The sequence below is a fragment of the Platichthys flesus genome, chromosome 19 (assembly GCF_949316205.1).
Source record: "Platichthys flesus chromosome 19, fPlaFle2.1, whole genome shotgun sequence".
Lineage (NCBI taxonomy): Eukaryota > Metazoa > Chordata > Actinopteri > Pleuronectiformes > Pleuronectidae > Platichthys > Platichthys flesus.
The window spans coordinates 18,079,231-18,098,073 of record NC_084963.1 but is presented as its reverse complement, the minus strand read 5'-3'; the positions used below and the strand labels follow the sequence as shown (position 1 = coordinate 18,098,073).

Sequence of the window (18,843 nt, the reverse complement as noted above, 5' to 3'; positions counted from 1 at the left end):
TTTTTTTTGTTTAGGAGTGCAGTTAGGTACTTTATTTATTCTGAGAGAAAGCAATAATTTACGAAAGAAAGAGTAAAATGTAACAACATAAAACAAGCTCACATTTGTCTTTTATTTAAAAAAGCTTTCCAGTGTTTCTGTTTTCCATTTTCTAACAAAAGAGGGTGGTGAGGTGACACTCCAGATTGTCAACCATTACTCTGAACCTCAACAACACATGTAGTCAGGTCACAAACATCTTCTCCATTCAGACAGATGAAATCAGCTCTTCAAAAAAAAAGGCATTTATTAGATGTGTGTGATTGTATGCATATACAAGATTTAACAGGAAGGGGAGGATTTAGTCACATTTTCACATTGCTCTGCTAAAGTCTCAATAAAATTTTCCAAAAGCAAACTGCACACTTCCTGCAGAGTGAGCATGTCTGAACTATATCATGATCTTTTTTCTCCCCTCTGGGTTATCTCTGACTTGTAATTTAGAATAGGAGAAGATGCTTAGGGTGATGATGCTGTTTTGGTTCACGAGTCTTGTTTGGGGAAGAGTTGGTGGGAATGACAAAACACTAACGCAGGACAAATTTCAAAGTCTTCTACTGCAGCTGCTTTTAAAAACACATCCATGTCCTTGCACGCTGTACTTTGAAAACGCTGCCTTGACTTTTATTTACAATTAGGTCCAATGTTGGAAACACACCTCTCTGGAGATGAGCCATTATTGATAGGAAGGAAAGAGCCAAGAATAACTGACTGTGCAATCAGACCTGGGTCAAAGTAGAGAAAATCCTTAAATGATCCAGCCTAGACTGAACTAGAATATATATTCAAGACAGAATATACAATCTAGATCTGTCAAATCTTATGAATATGATGTTCTGTCACTACACACAAGGGTATTCATGAATGAGTTGTCAGGATCGTCAATAGTCATTGCATACTGATGCAGGGGTTAAGTTGCTAGGAGGACTCTGCATGTCTGCAGCGTGATGGGAGTGGAAAACATACAGTTTGTGTTAACATTTATATTTAGACAATCACACAATCTTAAATATTGATAATCAGTCCAGTCTTAAAGGATTGTGATGATTTTAGCCATGCCAGATGTTTTGTTTTTATGCTGGAACAACCCAATTCCACCTAGACATGTATTACAAGCACCACTTGTACTGAAGAGAAACTAAACACAACCACAGCAGCAGACAATTCTTAATAGAAAAATGTCCTGTTGGTTATTGACCTCAACATTGGTCATTATAATACTGCAACTACAGAGGTGGTTCCACTTTCAGCAACAAAGCGAGACACACATTAGACTCACACAAAAAAAAACACAAATGTGACACAATAATTCTTGAATGGGAGACTTAAATCCAAAAGGCTTCCAGCTAGGAGCAAGGTGTCCATACTTCCATAGAGTGCATCAGTTTAATGCAAAATTGTGCCAGTTTCTGTTTGAAAGAGAGAAACAGCTGAAAAAGCAGCACATTGACAGAACTCTCCTCCTCCTCAACGTGTACTTGTGTGTGTGTGTGTGTGTGTGTGTGTGTGTGTGTGTTTGTGTCACTGTGTTTTACTGAGATTGCTGTCATCAGAAAAAACAAAGTGAGGAATAAAGAGGAAACAAATTAGTGGTTTACTGTGCCTTGTATTCTCATTTAGTCAACGATTTGTGGTAGTTGCTCTTCACTATGTACAATCATTTATTGGATTAGTTAATCTAAAACTGCTTGTTCATTTGCTTTATTTATTTCAAAAGAACCATGTTTTCCCCTCTCATTCTCACCTATAACTGCTGTATAAATTCATGAGTTTACTTACAAGCCTATGTGCTATGAGTTGCAAATGTCCCAGAGGTGTGTGTTGGAGTGGAAGAAAAGAAAAAAAATCCAGTCTGAGAGTTCACGAATGCTGAGTGAGAAAAATGCAGGAAGGGAGAGGGTGGAATTGATTAATGGGCGTGTTGGGTCTGGGTTTGTTGGACCAGCAAGTAAAAAGTAGGACTTGCAGGTTAGCTGGTGGGCTGACAGACGGTGGTGTGGGACACAGGTGGCTGATGGTGGGAGTATAGTCATCTTTATCAGGGTGAATGAAGATATTCAGATCTTGAGGCTCTTTATAGTTTCTGCTCTCTTTTTGAGCAGATCTCCCACCTCCTGTAGCGAGCGCAGGTAGCTGCTCTGCACCTTGTCCATGGCATCCTTCATAAACGATGCCTCATCCTGAAACACAGGACAGAGAAAGAGAAACCTCAGAGCTCATCAGAAAAGAAATGAAAATGTCAAACCAACAAAAAAATTTAACATGCTCATTTGATTAAGATCTTTCCATTCAGGCTAAGACATGAGATTTTTCTATTTCCCTGTTGGTAAATAATGTCTAAAGAAACCTGACATATATGTGAACCTCATGGTGGCACTAGAAGACAAGTCAGGGGATTGTTAAAATCACACGGCGACATCCTCAAGGGACAGCGGATGTTTGTTTAAAAGCTGATGGTTAATCATTCCATACCTTTTCTATTTCTCAGTCTGGACAAAAGTTGGAGCATTGCTACAAACCTCAGATTCTCCAGAAAGAATAAACCTGAATCAAATACTCTGTCACATTGACTGATGAGTTAGAGATTCTCTCAACTCAAAGTTTTTCTCTATAAACAAACACTCAAACCAGCAGCTCTCATCCAGACAGTGCTCATCTCTGATTTTTTTTTAACATTTTTAAAATAGCAAAAACATAAATCAATAGTTAAAATGCATTTGTTGTAGTCCAACAACTGTACGTATCTGACTGAACGCTCTCATGTCAATTTCAGAATAGGGTTCCAAAGTGGCTCAGAGGGAAACAAAGTTAAAAAAAGGATTTATATATGGTATTAGTGAAAAATAAGATGGGAGCAAGAAACTGAATATGCATCTGCTCACTGACCTGTTTGTATCCTTCCAAGGTTAAACTGGCTAATTTAAGGGCTGTGATGCCAGTCTCTTGCCCATTTATATACTCCAAAGCCTGGGTAAGCAGGTCCTGCAAGCTCCCCGACAGCTCCTGGAACCCACACACCACCAGTGGCTGCAAGAGACACACAATGTCAATGGAGTTGCCCTTAATAAGTATTGATCAGTTCACATTTTTTTTTAAAAAGAATACTTTGTTTGATATTCTATGCATTGTGTATATGAGGAGTAAACAGAGGACTTTACCTGAGCTGTGTTTGTGTCCTTTTTCTTCTTTTTCTTCTTCTGTAGACTAATTTTGAGTGGTCGGAGGATTTTGGCACAGTAACTAGCCATCCACAGAACTATGCACACCGTCTGCGCAGGATAACATGATTATGTCACAACACGAGTATATCATATTTAGAATAAGTAGGAAAATGAGCAAGCACAGTAATGTCTCACCTCGACAAAGAAGATAAGGTTTTCTAATAAGGAGGGCCACGTTTTCAATGTGCCGTCTTTCATTTCCAATAAATCCCCTTTGCATTTATTCAGTATTTCTGTTGATGGGAAGAGGGAAACACTGAATAATGTTTACTCTTCTTTATTGATGAAGAGATCAGAGACTGCAGCTGCTAACGCACCTTGTAGCTGTACCACTAATGATTTGAAACTGTTACAGATCTGGGTTTGAAGCTCCAACGACTCATCTAGGACAGCACAAAGATATTAGAAATTGTAAAACCATCAGTAAAACATCAAGATTGTACACCTCATAGTACTGCCATCTTTTTACCAAGTCCAACAGTTTCCAGCTCCTGTAGGTTCACAGACAGCTGTAGGGCTGCAGCCTGACACTGGCAGCTTCCATTGGACAGAGCTGGGACCAGACGGGTGGAGGGTGGTCCCAGGAGTGGATACTTGAGTGAAACAGTAAACGCATTACAGCAATGTACTTCATTATGTCATTCACATGGTATGAAAATATTTTAAACCTTTTAACAAATTCAATTTAAATTTGTAGTTTTATTTTTTTATGTGTAACACAAACTTTGAGTCCTTTTAACTGAATAAATATCAGTTAAAATTTGGTGAACGTATTAAGTGAGACATAAAGTGGATTCAGATACACGTTAAAGGCTGTGTTAAAAACTGTCGCCCTGACAGTAGATTGAAGAATGTATGAACACTGGCCATTTGGAAAAAGGCTTTAGATCCTACTTTATAAAACACAATGCATGCAGTGGAATAGGAGAAGTATTGGTGAGTACATTTTCAAGTATTTTATCAGACCAGCATCAAACTAGAAAGCATTTGGGAGGAGTACACAACCTTTGTTTTGGTTTCTCTTGATATTGTTGGGTATTTATGGGAATGTTGTGGCCTGGTGTTAATACTTGTGACAAGTGACACAGTAAGATTTGCCTACTTGCTGATTATTATATGTTCATTAAAAGTTTTCATTGGATCTTCAGCAAGTGTGTTGCCAGTGTGTTAAACATACCTGGGTGTGTTTCTCTGCCATCTGAGCGCCTGTCTGCAGAGTCTGATTGAGCTGGGAGAGCAGGCTGCTGAGAATCGAGCTCTTGTCACTGACTCCGTTCTCGGTGGCTATCACTGAGTTCTTTTGCGAGGGTGCGTGTGCCAGACCGGCCAAATGGGCGAGGAGGCGAAGTGTTAGAGAACGATACCTCAGCCACACGGACTCTTCTTCTACCGACCGACGCCGAAGCTCGTCAGTTAGCTGTCTGTGAAAGGGATGGAGAATGGGTTGATTCGGAATACTAGAGCTTCTAAACTGGGACGTGGGTCTCTGTTTAGGTAAAAATGAGGGAAATAACTCAATACCTCTCCTTGGGGTCCCAGTTGGTAAAAACAGTAAGGTCTCTGTTGTCCCTCATATTGTCCCAGGGGATGTCATCCTCCTCTGCAGACAACGACATGGCCTTCACACTTTCCTCCAGACTCAACACACTGGAAAACACATGAGGCAATATGCAAATAAAAAATCCAATCTCAATAGCACAAGTCCTTAGAATTTAAAGTGTATGTCGAGTATTTTCTTACATATCAGCCTCAAGGAAAAGGTCCAGCAGCATCCTCTCAGTGCGGACTTGGGCAAAGTGCAGAGATTGATTCAACCTGTTCCTGAGGGCGATGAACTCTGGGATTTTCTCAAACGCACCATACTTATATGCCTGGATGATATACTCTGAGGTCTGGTGGAATGATTCGAAGAATAGAAAAGAAAATTGAGGTGGAACGAGAGAAAGTTGATGGAGAAGAAGAGAAATAAATTAAGTAATAGATATGAATGAGGCAGAAAACACAACAGAGATCAATGATTTAAAAAGTCTCAGGAATCAAATCAAGAGGTGAGACAAACTTACATCTTTCTGATTAGAGTGGAAAAACCTGAGGGAGAAATTGCAGGACTGGGAGGCTGCTGCAAACTGCCCCAATGACTCAGCATAACGTGTTAACAGAAACCTGGAAATGAAAGAGAAAAAAAGACCTTTTGACACTAAAATCTCTTGATAGTAATGTTACATGCTGGTCTGGTTTATATTCTAGTAGGTGCCTCAGAGAACCTTGTGGTCCTCGTAAAAAACAAATGACCTATGTGTTTATTTGCATACAGAGTGGGGGAAGTGAAAAAAAACATTCAAAACCCATTTGAATACCAGGTGTGAACAGACAAACTTAATGCTGTCCACTTGTGACCTCGGGACAGATGATAATATCACTTTCAACAGGATTCTGAGAAGGGTTTTCTGAAATGCTGGTTAAACACAATCATTATCATACTGAAGGTAACTGTTATGTACTGACCCTATCGTGTCATGCTGTACATGCTTGGCATCCAGGCTGGAGTAAAGGTCCACTACAGGCTCAAAGGCTCCCAGGTGACAGAAGAGGAGCAGGAGCAGCAACTTGAACTGGGCGTTTGAGGAACTGTTAGACAGACCCTCCTGGAGCATACCCAAACACTGCCACACCATGATCTCATCCCCTGCAACGCACACAGCAACACATTCAGAGACGACATTGCAGAGACAGAGAAAGGAATGGAATAAGAGAGCGAGGAAAACTCACCAGTCTCCTTCCAAAGGTCGACGTATACATGAGCTGCCATGAGACAATACATATCGGAAAACTGCAGCTCCGTCTTCAGAGCGTTCTTCCCTGTTAACAGAGAGATTGACAAGTCAGTGACTGTTCACATTTCATATCCAGATTAACATTAATGTCCTTACTGCATTACTGTATCGACTGTATGAATTGGAGTCTTGTCTTAGCAGATTTAAGTTACAACTGCAGCTGAAAAGCATCTTACAATGTCCGAGTCTGAGGTAGTGTTGTCACGATACCAACATTTTGGTTTTGATACCAAGTCATAAATTTCAATGGCGATACTTTTCAAAAAAAAAAAAAAAAAAAAGAGTCACTGCTATCTGAGCCAGTGGCACCAGACTTCTACAATGAAAAATTTAGATAGAAATACGATGGTGATACATTACTCATAGCAGAAGGTTTTATTAGTTTGTGAGGCTACCAGTAGTGTGCAGGCTAATCCTGGGTTTGAGCTTCATCACCATTAAATACCAGACTTACCATGTTATTTATGTTCATTATTGCCACTCAATTATATTGTAGTATATCTGTTAAGTGTTTTCTTGTTTGTCTGTATTCAGGAATGTAGGTGGGTTTTTGACAATGGATAAGTAGCCTTTATTTTATAGCATTAGACTACCATTCCGTTATGTATGGTAGCTACTGTTTTAGTTTGAGCTCCTGGTTTTATCTTGGCTGTAAGAGTCCTCATCCTGTTCAGAACTATGTTCATTCTCTTCCACGTGTGTTTGTGTTGCCTTCTCTCAGCTTTCTGGCCTGAATCCAGGCTGTGTGCAAGAACGTAAAGCGCCATTTGAAATCAAGTAAATTGAATTATATTGAGAATATAATTAATCGTCTTTGCAAACTTGTAGTACAGCAAAACACTGGGTCAAACCAAATTCAGTTTGACCCAGTCTGTGTTTACAAACGTGTCCAATGAAACGTGTTTGTGTTGGAGTGTCAGCTCAATGGGAGAGAGAGATACATTGAGATAGGAAGAGAAAATCAATATATAATGAGATAATGAATTCTTAAGGAGATAGACCATTATATGAGCAAAATAAAATGACTAAATCAGAAACATCACAACCCGAAAATACAACCTACGATAGTCAGCCAATAGACTATAAATTCCTCCAATCGCCCAACCCTAGCTCAGAATCAATTGAACAATGAATAGTACAGATGCCTCAAAGTCTTTCTCCAGAAAATCAGGTCTAAATTTAGTTCATGCTTGCAGAAAGTCCCTGCTGCAGATCTGAACATTCACATACAATCTGATTGGCTGCTACGACAGGAAGCAGTGATTTCCATTAATATCAATCTAAGGACTGAGGAGGGAATTGATTGAACATTAAAGCAGAAAAATACCTCAGAAACACACAGCAGATCGTAACTGGCATTTTTTCTATTCTCTCCCAATTCTGCATATCTCCTGTAGTCTCAGTCACGCAACAGGGAATTTCTATGTTGAATGGGGTTTTGCCTCGTCGTGTGCAAAAGAACAACACTGGCTTCTTTTATAAGTATGATCTGATGAAGTGTCACTGCCTCAAAAAATGTGGTAGCAGACAAGGGATTACATTTTTCTGGTCAACGAGCACCATTCACACAATGAAGTCCTGAGTCTATATGGTTTGAGGGACTTTGCAATAATATTTTGACCCTTTGCTCCGTGAACAATCTGTTTATCCTGAACTAATGTTAATGCCAAGAGGTCTGAGAATCAACAGGAACGATGCACTTACCAAACTTCAGGCCATGACGATAGTGAGCCTTGAGTTCCACGATAAGCCGCAGTTTTCCATCCACGTTGAGACTGTGTTGCAGCCCAAGTGCTCGACTCAGCTGACACACACACAAATGCCTCTGCAGTGCTTTGGTATCCTCTGGAAAAGTGAATCCCTCCTCTCCCTGCTCCCTGAGTGGAACTGCTTCACTCAGACGGTTAATGAACTGAAAGGTTACAGAGAAAATTGTGTTTCACATCCAAACCCTTCAGTTCACTTGAGGAAGTTCAGCAACACTGCAGGAACCAAGGTCTTACCTGAACGCGGTGTTCAGAAGGGAGCAGGTGTAGATATATCTGTAGGTCGGTGATGCAGCAGGGTTTGTCTCCAAACTTCCCAAAGAACTGCACCATTAACTCTAAAGGATCACCTGTTTGAATCCAAGCAACAAACTGTCAAACACAAAAGGTCAAAGCACTTGGAAAAAGGCTGAATAATTGTTTGTGTGTGGTTTAAAGTGTTTTACCGAGCTGGCTTTGCTCTGGACAGCCCCTTTCTCTGAGTCTGTGCATTAATTCAAGCCGAGCTAAATACGGCCCTCTGAGAGAACGAGAGTCTTTGCCGTCCTCCCCCTTAATTCTCTCTTCCACAAACCTCACCACTTCAGCCACAGTGTGATGTACCGCACCCTCTGAACAGCTGCAGACAGACAGAACGAAGCTGGATGTTATTATATTTGTCCCTTAGAAAAACTCTGTCTTGTTGCCCTACAATCTTTCGAGGCAAACAGAAGAACGGAGGAGCTTTAAGGACAGTTTTGAATAAACCCCAACACTGACAAATAGAGCCTGAAATATACATTACAATACTTCAGTACCTGTGTATATGACAGTTAATAAGTCAAAGGGTTGTCTTCAAAGTGTAACACTGTAGCATGGCATCTTTTTGGAATTACTTGTTCTGTGAGCTAATGTCTGACCATCACAGAATATGACAGCAGGCTAGAACTGGATCCAAGTGACCACAAGCCCAGACATTCAGATTCTACTCAAAATAAGGTCATTTACACCGTTTTACCCTAAAAGTTCACGAGAAGTGGCTAAGCTAGCAGATGTCAGCATTTCCAACGGCCACTTAATGCACCTTGTTGGAAGATATCAAAGAACATCATGGCTTAAAACACAATGTTAATGAACTCATCTCAAGTCTAATGTGAATGTCGGGCTTGCGGACACTTCGATGACACCACAGAAGCAGTATGGAGGCATTTCATGTTTTTTTTTCACGTCTTAAGATAGGTCAATGACTTCAATCGTACTGGATATGGCTCCAACACTGTTTACCCCTCAGACTCAAAGAGTGTTTTGTGGAATCAAATACTAAATGTCTAAGATATTAATCCTTGGTACTCACTGTTCGCCTTCTGCTGGCGGACTCCATGTCTGGTCAATGAGGTGGAAGAGAGATTCAAAGTAGGAGGGATAAAACTGCCAATCATCGGGACTGGAAACAGAAACACAAGCGTTTGTCTGTGGTTCTCATAAGTGCCCAAATGAGCCTATACATTGTGCAAGAACAATGACCATTATCCTGCAAACAGGTGGAGCCGCACAAACAGCATTTTGTTTTCAATCCCGTCTGTGCATGGATGGATTTTCACCAAACTCCGTGAGAATATTTCTGGGGGAATTCAGATTGACTTTTGGAACTTATTGATCGAGGTCAACAAAACAATAGTTAGAAAAATAGATTTTTCAAGATATATTTGCAAATAACTGGACTATAGAAACCTCAGATGGTTTTCAATGATGCATGTGACAATCGTATTGTGTGCATATCATAGATACAATATCTATTTGAGACATGTCAGATTGCATAATGTATGATTCATAAATTATGCTCTCATAAATAGACACAACAGCAGCTGTTTCATCCATCTGCACAGCTTTTATCTTTTTTTCCTTTCTGTCTTTAACTTGAAGTTTAAGAGACTGACGCAGGGCAGGAAGCAAGCTGAGATCATTAACAAGCAGACAATACGTTACCGCTGCCAAGGATGTTATGTGATCACTGGCATGCATTTGTCTCTTTGATTTTTTGAAAATTATGCAAAAAGTACTGGATGGATTCCCATGTAATCTGGTGGAAGGATTCGGTATGGTTCAGGGAAAAAGCCAATGCATTTTGGTGGAGATCCTCAGCAGGAATATTTTATCCACTTTCTTCAACCTTCTGAGATAGGGGGCTTTCAATAACTCATAATTTCTCATGGCTCATGATGAAAAAAAACATTATTGAGGGGACTGATAATTATGAGTGTAAGAAATTTGATGAGGCTCTGATTAAAAATCTGGATCTAGTGACTTTAAACAAATTTTCACAATACAATCTAGCATCAGCACTTTGATTTGATTATCACAGACTTGACTGCATGTCACAGCCCAAACTTGGACAATGTCAAGGGCCTGATAAGAGTTTGAGGTTTAATACTCACTTTTTGAGTAGTAGCTTGTGGGCCAAGGCATTGCACTCCGGCCATTGTTGTAGTCGTTGGTACAGCATCATACACTTGGTTTCTCTGCTCTGCAGCTCACTGGTCAGCTTCTCTGTTGGAGACACATGGGTGATAAGATTTGAACTGGCACCAAACCTAACTCGTCTTTCATGCGTTATTCTACAATGTTATTAAATTCAAACTTTTTATATTAACCTTTTTATATTAACCTTTTTTAATAGGTTGTACTAAACACTGTATTGTTCCAATGCTTATTATTGTATTCTTCTGTTAATGTGTATTATTGAATCATTGCTGCTTTGAATAATTTGTGAAATAACTTGAGAATGATATTGTAAATTATCAGCATTTTACTGTTGTTTCAGAACAACCTGCCAAAGGAATGCCTAAATCTGGCATGTTTGAGGAAATGCTGAGTAATAGGCATTGTCTTCAGCCAACCAGTGAGGAAGGTCACAACTTCCCCTTCTGTTCCGGAGCTATTATGATCACAGTGAAGCTGACCTTTGGGTATAAACGGGTCATAATTTCTTAATTTTACCCTATTAAACATTTGTGTTAAATGTCTTCATAATTAGAATCCTTGAGGTGTTTCCCTTGAGGCCACAATCAGCTTTGAGCATTCAATTCTAATCAACTAAGCCTCACTTCCACGAGAACATATGTCAGATGTAATCAAATAAACTTTAGGGGCTCGTGACATTTCAACTTAACAAGACGAACATGAAGTTAATGTGCCTTTAAAGTTTAACCCATAAAATCTAACCAGCTGATCCTGGCTGGTCCATGTCAGACAGATTTGAATACCTGAGATATTACTCTTATTAGTATTGACGGACAGACAGACAACCCCAAAACATGGAGTGTAAACACATTTCATACATAAACAAACACACTATGTGAGTGAACATAAAAAAGGGACTTGACTTTTCAGATACACAAACCAGAAAACACATCAACTCACCCCCAAGTGGGCCCCTGACCACTTCGAGAGCCTCTTCACACTTTCCCAAACGCTGCAGGATCATAAAATACAGTTGCACCTACAGTGGCACACACGAGAAAACAAAAAAGCAATAGGTCAACACACAATTCTAGTTGTCTTACATTCTGGACAATGAAAAAAAACTGCAGAACAAAGCCCATTTCTATAAATGAACTCAGTCAAACCTTGGGTACAGCTGAAATACCATTTAACACCCTTTAGGTCATGCAGACATCCAACTCACCTCTGCTTCTGCTTCAATCTTCTCTTCTTTTACCATTTTCTCCACCATGCGCTCAGCCAGAGGCAGGAACATGGTTTGGGCTAGTTTTTCATCTTGTGCGGAGATGGCCTGAACAACGTGGCATGTGTATCATTTTTTCAGAATAAAGACAATATTTAAGGAATGTGAATGAGTGTGACGTAAAAGTTTACCCATACCTGCATCACCAGACTCATGACAGACCAGAAGTAATAGGGATTCTTGGGGACAATTTTATACAAGGCCATTCCTGCCTGTAAAGTGCGAAGACGCAGTCGTCAACATCCTCTTCATTACTCTGATTAAGTGTCCATCTTTTTAAATTACCAATGGAGCACAAAAGCCGCAGCTGTTAGTCATGTGTGTTTGCATGTTTACACACAAGTGTGGATGTGAGATTACATACCTGCTGCATCTTCTTGTACTCCCCGACACGAGCGTACGCCATGAAGAGGTGAGAGTGATACTCCTCGCTGAGAGGAACCTTCTTCACTGCAGCTTCGTACAGCTTGGTGACCAACTCCGCTGCAAGCACAAGGTACAGTAATTAACATGCAGTCATTTCTTTATTATTACCAGCATTAATGAGAGTGTTGGTGTGGGTGTACTTACGACGATGCATCTCTCTGTAGAGTATAGTCAGGGCTTGTAGTGAATTGTCATCGGTCGGCTCCAGGGTGGCCACCTCCTGGGCCAAAGTGAAAGCTTCATCCTGCTTTCCGGTCCTCTGAAGGCCGATAGCCTTCAGAACCTGAGAGGACGAGAAAAGACAGAAACAACAAGTTACACAGGGAACAACAGAGAGAAATCCAAAAAGAATATTTGAAAGCCAAGTTAATGTCAACATGGATACAAAGACATTTCACGGTATATCAAAACACAATCTGACTGTGATTTGAGCCATCTTCTGCTGTGTGTGTCTGTGTGTTTGTATATATCAGTACTATATCAGTACTTTTTGCCCACACAACCTTCTTTTACAAAATATCTGACAATAATGCGACAAAAAAAAAGTCTATAAATGCTCAAGCATGCCAGGCCTGATAAAGTCAACAATCAGTTAAAGCCCAAAGAAGAATGCTGTCGTCAAAGTAATATTGGGTGAATAAGACACATGTGAATGCTGCTAATGTGGTGCAGTCATGCTAAATTTAGCACAAATTTGTAATCGGACCTCGTAGTGCTAACCAAATGTGGAGAAACTGGTAAATAGCTGCTATTGTTGTTCTTTCTCAAACTAAAAGGCTTTTACCGTGTGATGTGTTGTGTCTGTTTTCTTTCTATTCATACCAAGAATAAGTGCACATTTTTAAAACCCCATATATTTGGAGCTTAGTATGCAAGACTGAGATGTGGGTGACAGCAGGGTGATCACAGGTCACAGCTTTGTCACCTGCTGCAGCAGCATGTGTTCATTCACCATCCCCATCAAAGTGCAAACTGCTGAAGTCGTATTAGCCTGGTGGAATGTGTGCATGTGTATCTCTTTAGAGCTGCGGTCTATGCAAACAGGGACATGACTGAGGTGTATATGAGCAAGTGCAGTGGAGTGAAAATTGTCAGAACTAGACTTTTAATAACTACATCAGTGCAAAAAGAAAGGCTTGTGCCAACAGTGGGCACGGTGAGCAAACCCCAACACTGTGAGAGACAATAGTCCCATAGTCACTCACCTTGGCACAGTGCAGGTCCTTATGTTTCTTCAGCAGTTTATCTGCCTGCTGTATTGCCATTTTATTGTTGCCATTATCGAGGTAATCTGGGAAAGAAATGGAGAACAAGATTATATTGAGGTGAGATGTCAAGGCATTATGCAAAGTTTGAAGCAGGATAGCAATTAATGATTATTTCCATCAAAAATAAATGTAAATTATCAAGTCGATGACATCTACAAATAACTTCTTCTATTGACAAAGAAAAATTTAAAAGGCTCTTCTCTCACTTGAGGCTGGTATTTTAATATTTTTTCAACATTTTTGTCCAAAAAAGGGACTCAGTTATTTATGGTTGCCAATTACTTTTGTTGATCAACTACTCGCTCAAATTTCGAGAAAAATTACAGCAGAAAAATAATCAGAAATAACAATGAAAAGTTAATAGTAATAACTGTCAGTGAACATTTAACCGCATTGAATGTTTTTTTCTTGAATATGCTCTTAATCTATGTTATTAAAATACAAAGCTTTGAACTGAATTGAAAACCTGTGGAAAGGAAGAACTGCGATTTGATGGGAAATTACAAATTTTAGCTTGGCAGCTGCAGCAAATGAAAATGTGGTTTCAAAATTGAACAGTAAACTAGTCTCTCTGTGGTTACTAAAATGTATTTTCCATCCAGCGTCAGTGCTGCTCAGTTTGGCAGCAGACAGAATTGAACGCTGGAACTAAATGATGAGTCCTGAATGGTTCAACAATTTTTTGGAAGCTTTCGTCAACTCTGGTTTCATCTGGGACGACGGTTTGAACAGAGAGAATAGGTGTGACATAACCACAGTGTCCTGTCTGGCACAGTAAATATTTTGGCACACAGATGTTCTGAAGAGGATGTATTTGTGTGTGTGGGTGTGTGTTTGTGTGTGTGTCTGTGACTCATCATTCTAGTGGCAGCTGTACATATCAATACATTTATTAGGCTACAACAAATTATTAATTTGAAATATAACATAACAAGGTCAGGCACTGTTGAGGGAGAAATGATTTTAAATTGCTCAGTTTTTCCTGGAACAATGTAGAGAAGGACCTGAAACTGCCAGAGTTGATGACTGTTGGTGAAATGAAGTCCGTTTTAAAGTGCCTGGAGAATTGTTATTTTCTAGGTCAATACTTTTTACGCAGAAGTTTCCCACTCTCTTTTCACGTTTTTACAGATGTTCCTTTTCTGCACCTTATTAATTGGATTTTGACTAAGTTGCTCTTGCTTGTGAGACGGTCCCATCGTCTCTTATTTGTATTCATTGCTGGACCAAAACACTATGCTGCCCTCTTTGTCAGGTCTCTCTTGAGAAGACAATAACTAAATAAAAGGAAAATAATAATACTACACTTAACTGTGATGGCCAAAGAGATGCAGTCTAATGTGATATAAGACAAAAGGAAGATAACATCCACAATTTCAAGAAAATCGGGAAAAGACTACTTGGTTTTAAACAGTTGCAAGTTGATGTCCTGTTAATAGATTAAGGGATTAAGAGATGCATTTCTTTATCCCAAACACATGCACAGACATGCACAGGCACACTCATGCAGGTAGGGAAATTTAACTTCTGCTTTTGACTCATCTGGTGCAAGACACACAGAGCAGTGAGCGACCATGTACTGCGCCCGGGGAGCAGATGTTGGGGGAGTAAGGTGCCTTGCTCAGGGGCACTAGACAGGGTTGGGAGGATCCGCTTGGATTTTTGGACAGATCAATCCAGGTTAGTCTTTTTGTTGTTTCTCCGTGGAGTCGAACCAGGGACGAAACAGAGACCTTTTCTGCCCATAGTCCAAGTTTCTGCCACTATTCTACCACCACCGCCTTGATGATAATCGTAGCTTGAGCATGCAGCTAAATTGACCATTTATTTCTCATATAGCCGCAATGATTAGTTGATTGATTCGTCAATCAAAAACTGCTACCTGGATTATCTATTAACCATTTTAATACATTTTCGAAATATTAGCATTTTGCAATTTCTACTCTCTGAGATGTGATTTACATTTGGACACATTTGAATTGTTTTTCACATTTATCAGGTTGGCATTTTGAAAACATTATTAAAAAAGATTCTTTCCAACTGTGGCATCTAGTGGAATACTGGATTGAGCAGATTTTAATATATAGAAGAACATGTCAAACTTCCAGCTCATCATTCGTGACACCGTATTCTCGGTCTGACACAGTAATTGTAATACTTGTCAGATTTAGGACGTTTGGTCAAACAAAGATCCAGGACACTTAATGTTTCTCCTTCGGCCACTTAAGAGACATAAAGATTAATTGAGAAAATAACTGGTAGATTAATTAGTAATAAAAACAGTCATGAGTTGAAGTCATTCAAGATTTGCCTGTGTAGCATAAAATGAATGAACTGCAGTCCATTTAGCTCATAATTGTGCTCCACCTCTGGACTGTATAAACATAGTTATTTATAGTTCATTCATACACTCACATACACAGTTCACACTATGATCATCTGTTATTTCTATAAGGTGACAGCACAGCGTACAACCACTGTTAACAGGTTTATGCTAACTGGCTAGCAGGCTAATACACCGGAGTTAGCTTGGAGCATTGTCCTTTAACTTATGAGCTCAATGCTAAATGGAAGCTAAGCGTGTAACATTTAGCTAGCAGGACACAAAAGCAGTTACACACTCACCGTGGAGCCGGACACACAACCACATGAGAACACGCGTCAACCTGAGCCACAACAACACACTCCTCACAATTAAACAACTTTAACTTGTCGACGTGCTAAAAGCCGCAGCATGTCCGCAGCTAGCTGACACATTAGCAGGCTGGGCTAGCTGTCAAACAGCGACCGGGAGTAGCAGTAGGAGAAACCCCCTCCGAGCCGGAGGACATGGGACACCACCGGGAAGGTCTGCGGCTTCAACACGGAGACAAGCCCTGCTTCACCCCGGTAGCGGTAATCGTGAGCCACTTTGGCTCGGTGGCAGACCGGGGTAAGGTGCACTGTCATCGGGCGCTGCAGGCAGCAGAACCCGCGGTCGGAGCTGGAGGGGCCGCAGCGCTGCACTCCGACTCCCGACACCATCCACCCGTCCGCACATATGCACCCGTACACAGCACAACAGCGTGTAGCACACCTCCGCACACACAAACACCTCCACACCGAGTCCGTACCGTATATCGGTCTGAGTCTCCTGTCGTTGGGGTCCTGCACATGGCCTCTCGCCGCCATGGTGGAGTTTACCTGCTGGTAGATGTTAGCGCATGCGCACTGGCGGCGGCCTCAGGAGCGATTAAAGGATTTTGTCTGGGCTGATTTCTGCCTCCGAGTTGCAGGAAGTACTGCGAACACTTCAAAATTACTCTGAAAAATACTCCAGCACAAGTTATGGTCCAGCATTCACTTTACTGCCAACTCCAGCGAACATAGGTGAAATATATGTGATCAATAACTGTAGCGGATGTATCAGATATTGGGGTGCAAAATGTACAAATTCCTTCACAATTGTTTCGCCGATATATTTTAAGTATTTAGTTCACTTGTTAGGAAAGAAATTCATGTCATATATAAGTTTAATGTTCTATCTATATGTAAATCTTAAATGTTAAAGGTTCAGTGTATAAGATTTAGGTGAAAGGGATCTACTGGCAGAAATAAAATATGAAAAAAAATCCTTGTTTTTGTTTTTGGGGAGAGCGTGGCCTAGGGGATAGAGCGGGTGCTCTGCAACAAGAAGGTCGCCGGTTCGAATCCCACTCTATCCCATCTGCATGCCTAAGTATCCTTGGCAAGATACTGAACCCCTAGATGGCCCCTCATAAAATGATGAGTGTTCTAAAAATGTAAGTCGCTTTGGATAAAAAGCGTCAGCTAAATGACATGTAATGTTTTCACTTCTGTGTGATCATGTAAACCGTATGATTATGGTTTTCTTTACCCTAGAATGGGCCCTTTATAATTTAAATACTATAAATTTACATCAGTAGTTGGTTCTTTCCACGGAGGCTGCCATGTCTTTTACAGTAGCCCAAACTGGACAAACTAAACACCCTTTGAGTTTTTATGACAGCTGAAGGCTGCCACAGGTTCTCGTTCATGTTTGGAAGGGGAGGGAGAGGTGAGGGGAATTCAGTTGTGACATGCAACTTCACCACTAGATATCACTGAATTCTACCCACTGAACCTTTAAATTAAAATTTTAGATTAAACATTTTCATATAGATTTAAACATTTTGTATTTACATAAAGATATAACACTTGACTTATATAAGACATTGATTTCTGTCTTAAACGTGAGGAAAATTTGGTAAATGTGAAGAAAGTGAGCATTATATTTAAATATATCAGCAAATGTTTTGAATTTTTTCATTTGGCACACCTTTTCTGATGACCCCTGCGATCGTTAAACTATTCCATATATTGATTGATTATTGATTATTATGTAATTAGAATGTAGGTATTATCAATAGGGCGAGATTATTTGTATGGCACCTTTCATACATAAGTGACAGTTCAAAAGTGCAATCAAAAGCAACATATAAAAGTGATCATAACAACACACAAACCAAAACACACAATAAATTAATTAAATACACTTATGTCTATTCACATACACTCAGGCAATAATTATAATAATAACAACTACAACAATAATAATGTAATATGAATACATGAGCCATCACATTATTTATATATCATCTTTAAAAAATAAATGTGTCTCAAAGTTAATTTACATTCAACCCAAAATAGAAGCTAGTATTTACACACAATATATACAGTGTACACAATAGCGCACAATTCATTGCATTCAAGGAAACTATAAACAGCTAAAGTACACATGAAATGATTAGAATAAAATATTAGTTAAGTAGTAATCCGTTACAAATCATGACAGTTTATAAATTCTTAGTGCTATTTGTGAGCAAAACTATGAAAAACTTAAAAATTCCAGATGTCGCATTAGTGTAGTAAAGTAAAAAAGTAGTGGAAAGTATAAATTAACCTTAAAAGAAAAATTCCAAAAGAGGCTTATAGTTATACTTTGTAAATAAATGTACTTGGTTACATTCCACCACTATCCATGAGCTTATGTAAGAATACATAATGTGAAACAGGATGAAACACGTTAGCCCATATTCAGGAACGTCGCAGGACAACAGATTCAGTGAAGGCCCAACTTTGGATTTTAAAAACTCAAATTGTATTTGATTGAAAAGGATTTTTTTCTGTTTAAAATAAGTCTTCAGAGCATTTAAGAGAAATGTGAATGTGAATAATGTTAATCTATGCATTTCTGTTTAGGGGGTAATCTATCAAAGTAATACTGCACTGTTGTTTAAAATAGGTCAGTGATCGAATAGTGAGTTATATGAATGTGTAAAATGAATAGCTTGAAAGATTCAGTAACTTCAGTCGTCGCCTTTCCCTTATATCTTTTCCCCCTCAAATTGTTTTTAATTATATTAATTATTGTTTAATAACCTTAATTTTACACCACTGTGTGTCTCTTATTTTAGTGTTAGAGAAGACTTTCTATAAAGTATAGAGATCAGATTCACATTAAAGCAAAATACTAACCCCGAGAGAAACATTCCTCACACAAAAGAAAAACAGCAAACAGCACAA

At 39.6% G+C, this 18,843-nt stretch overlaps 1 protein-coding gene across 2 annotated transcripts; it reads right to left on the bottom strand.

Moving 5' to 3' along the window:
- Positions 1 to 91: 91 nt before the first annotated feature.
- On the bottom strand, positions 92 to 16,516 carry naa25 (N-alpha-acetyltransferase 25, NatB auxiliary subunit). Of its 2 annotated transcripts, XM_062412725.1 has the most exons (24): positions 16,392 to 16,516; positions 13,216 to 13,301; positions 12,155 to 12,293; positions 11,949 to 12,067; positions 11,722 to 11,796; positions 11,525 to 11,632; positions 11,260 to 11,338; positions 10,275 to 10,386; positions 9,194 to 9,283; positions 8,307 to 8,479; positions 8,098 to 8,210; positions 7,799 to 8,006; positions 6,030 to 6,119; positions 5,766 to 5,946; positions 5,324 to 5,423; positions 5,001 to 5,152; positions 4,782 to 4,907; positions 4,438 to 4,681; positions 3,730 to 3,853; positions 3,578 to 3,643; positions 3,396 to 3,493; positions 3,198 to 3,308; positions 2,926 to 3,066; positions 92 to 2,219 (listed from the first exon to the last, which is right to left on the bottom strand). In XM_062412725.1, the coding sequence occupies exons 1-24, from the start codon at positions 16,447 to 16,449 to the stop codon at positions 2,097 to 2,099; spliced, it is 2,916 nt and encodes a 971-aa protein (XP_062268709.1). In that variant the 5' UTR covers positions 16,450 to 16,516; the 3' UTR covers positions 92 to 2,096. The 2 variants fall into 2 exon arrangements, with proteins under 2 accessions (XP_062268709.1, XP_062268710.1); XM_062412726.1 differs by lacking the exons at positions 12,155 to 12,293; positions 13,216 to 13,301; positions 16,392 to 16,516 and having other exon boundaries at positions 11,722 to 11,856.
- Positions 16,517 to 18,843: the final 2,327 nt, after the last annotated feature.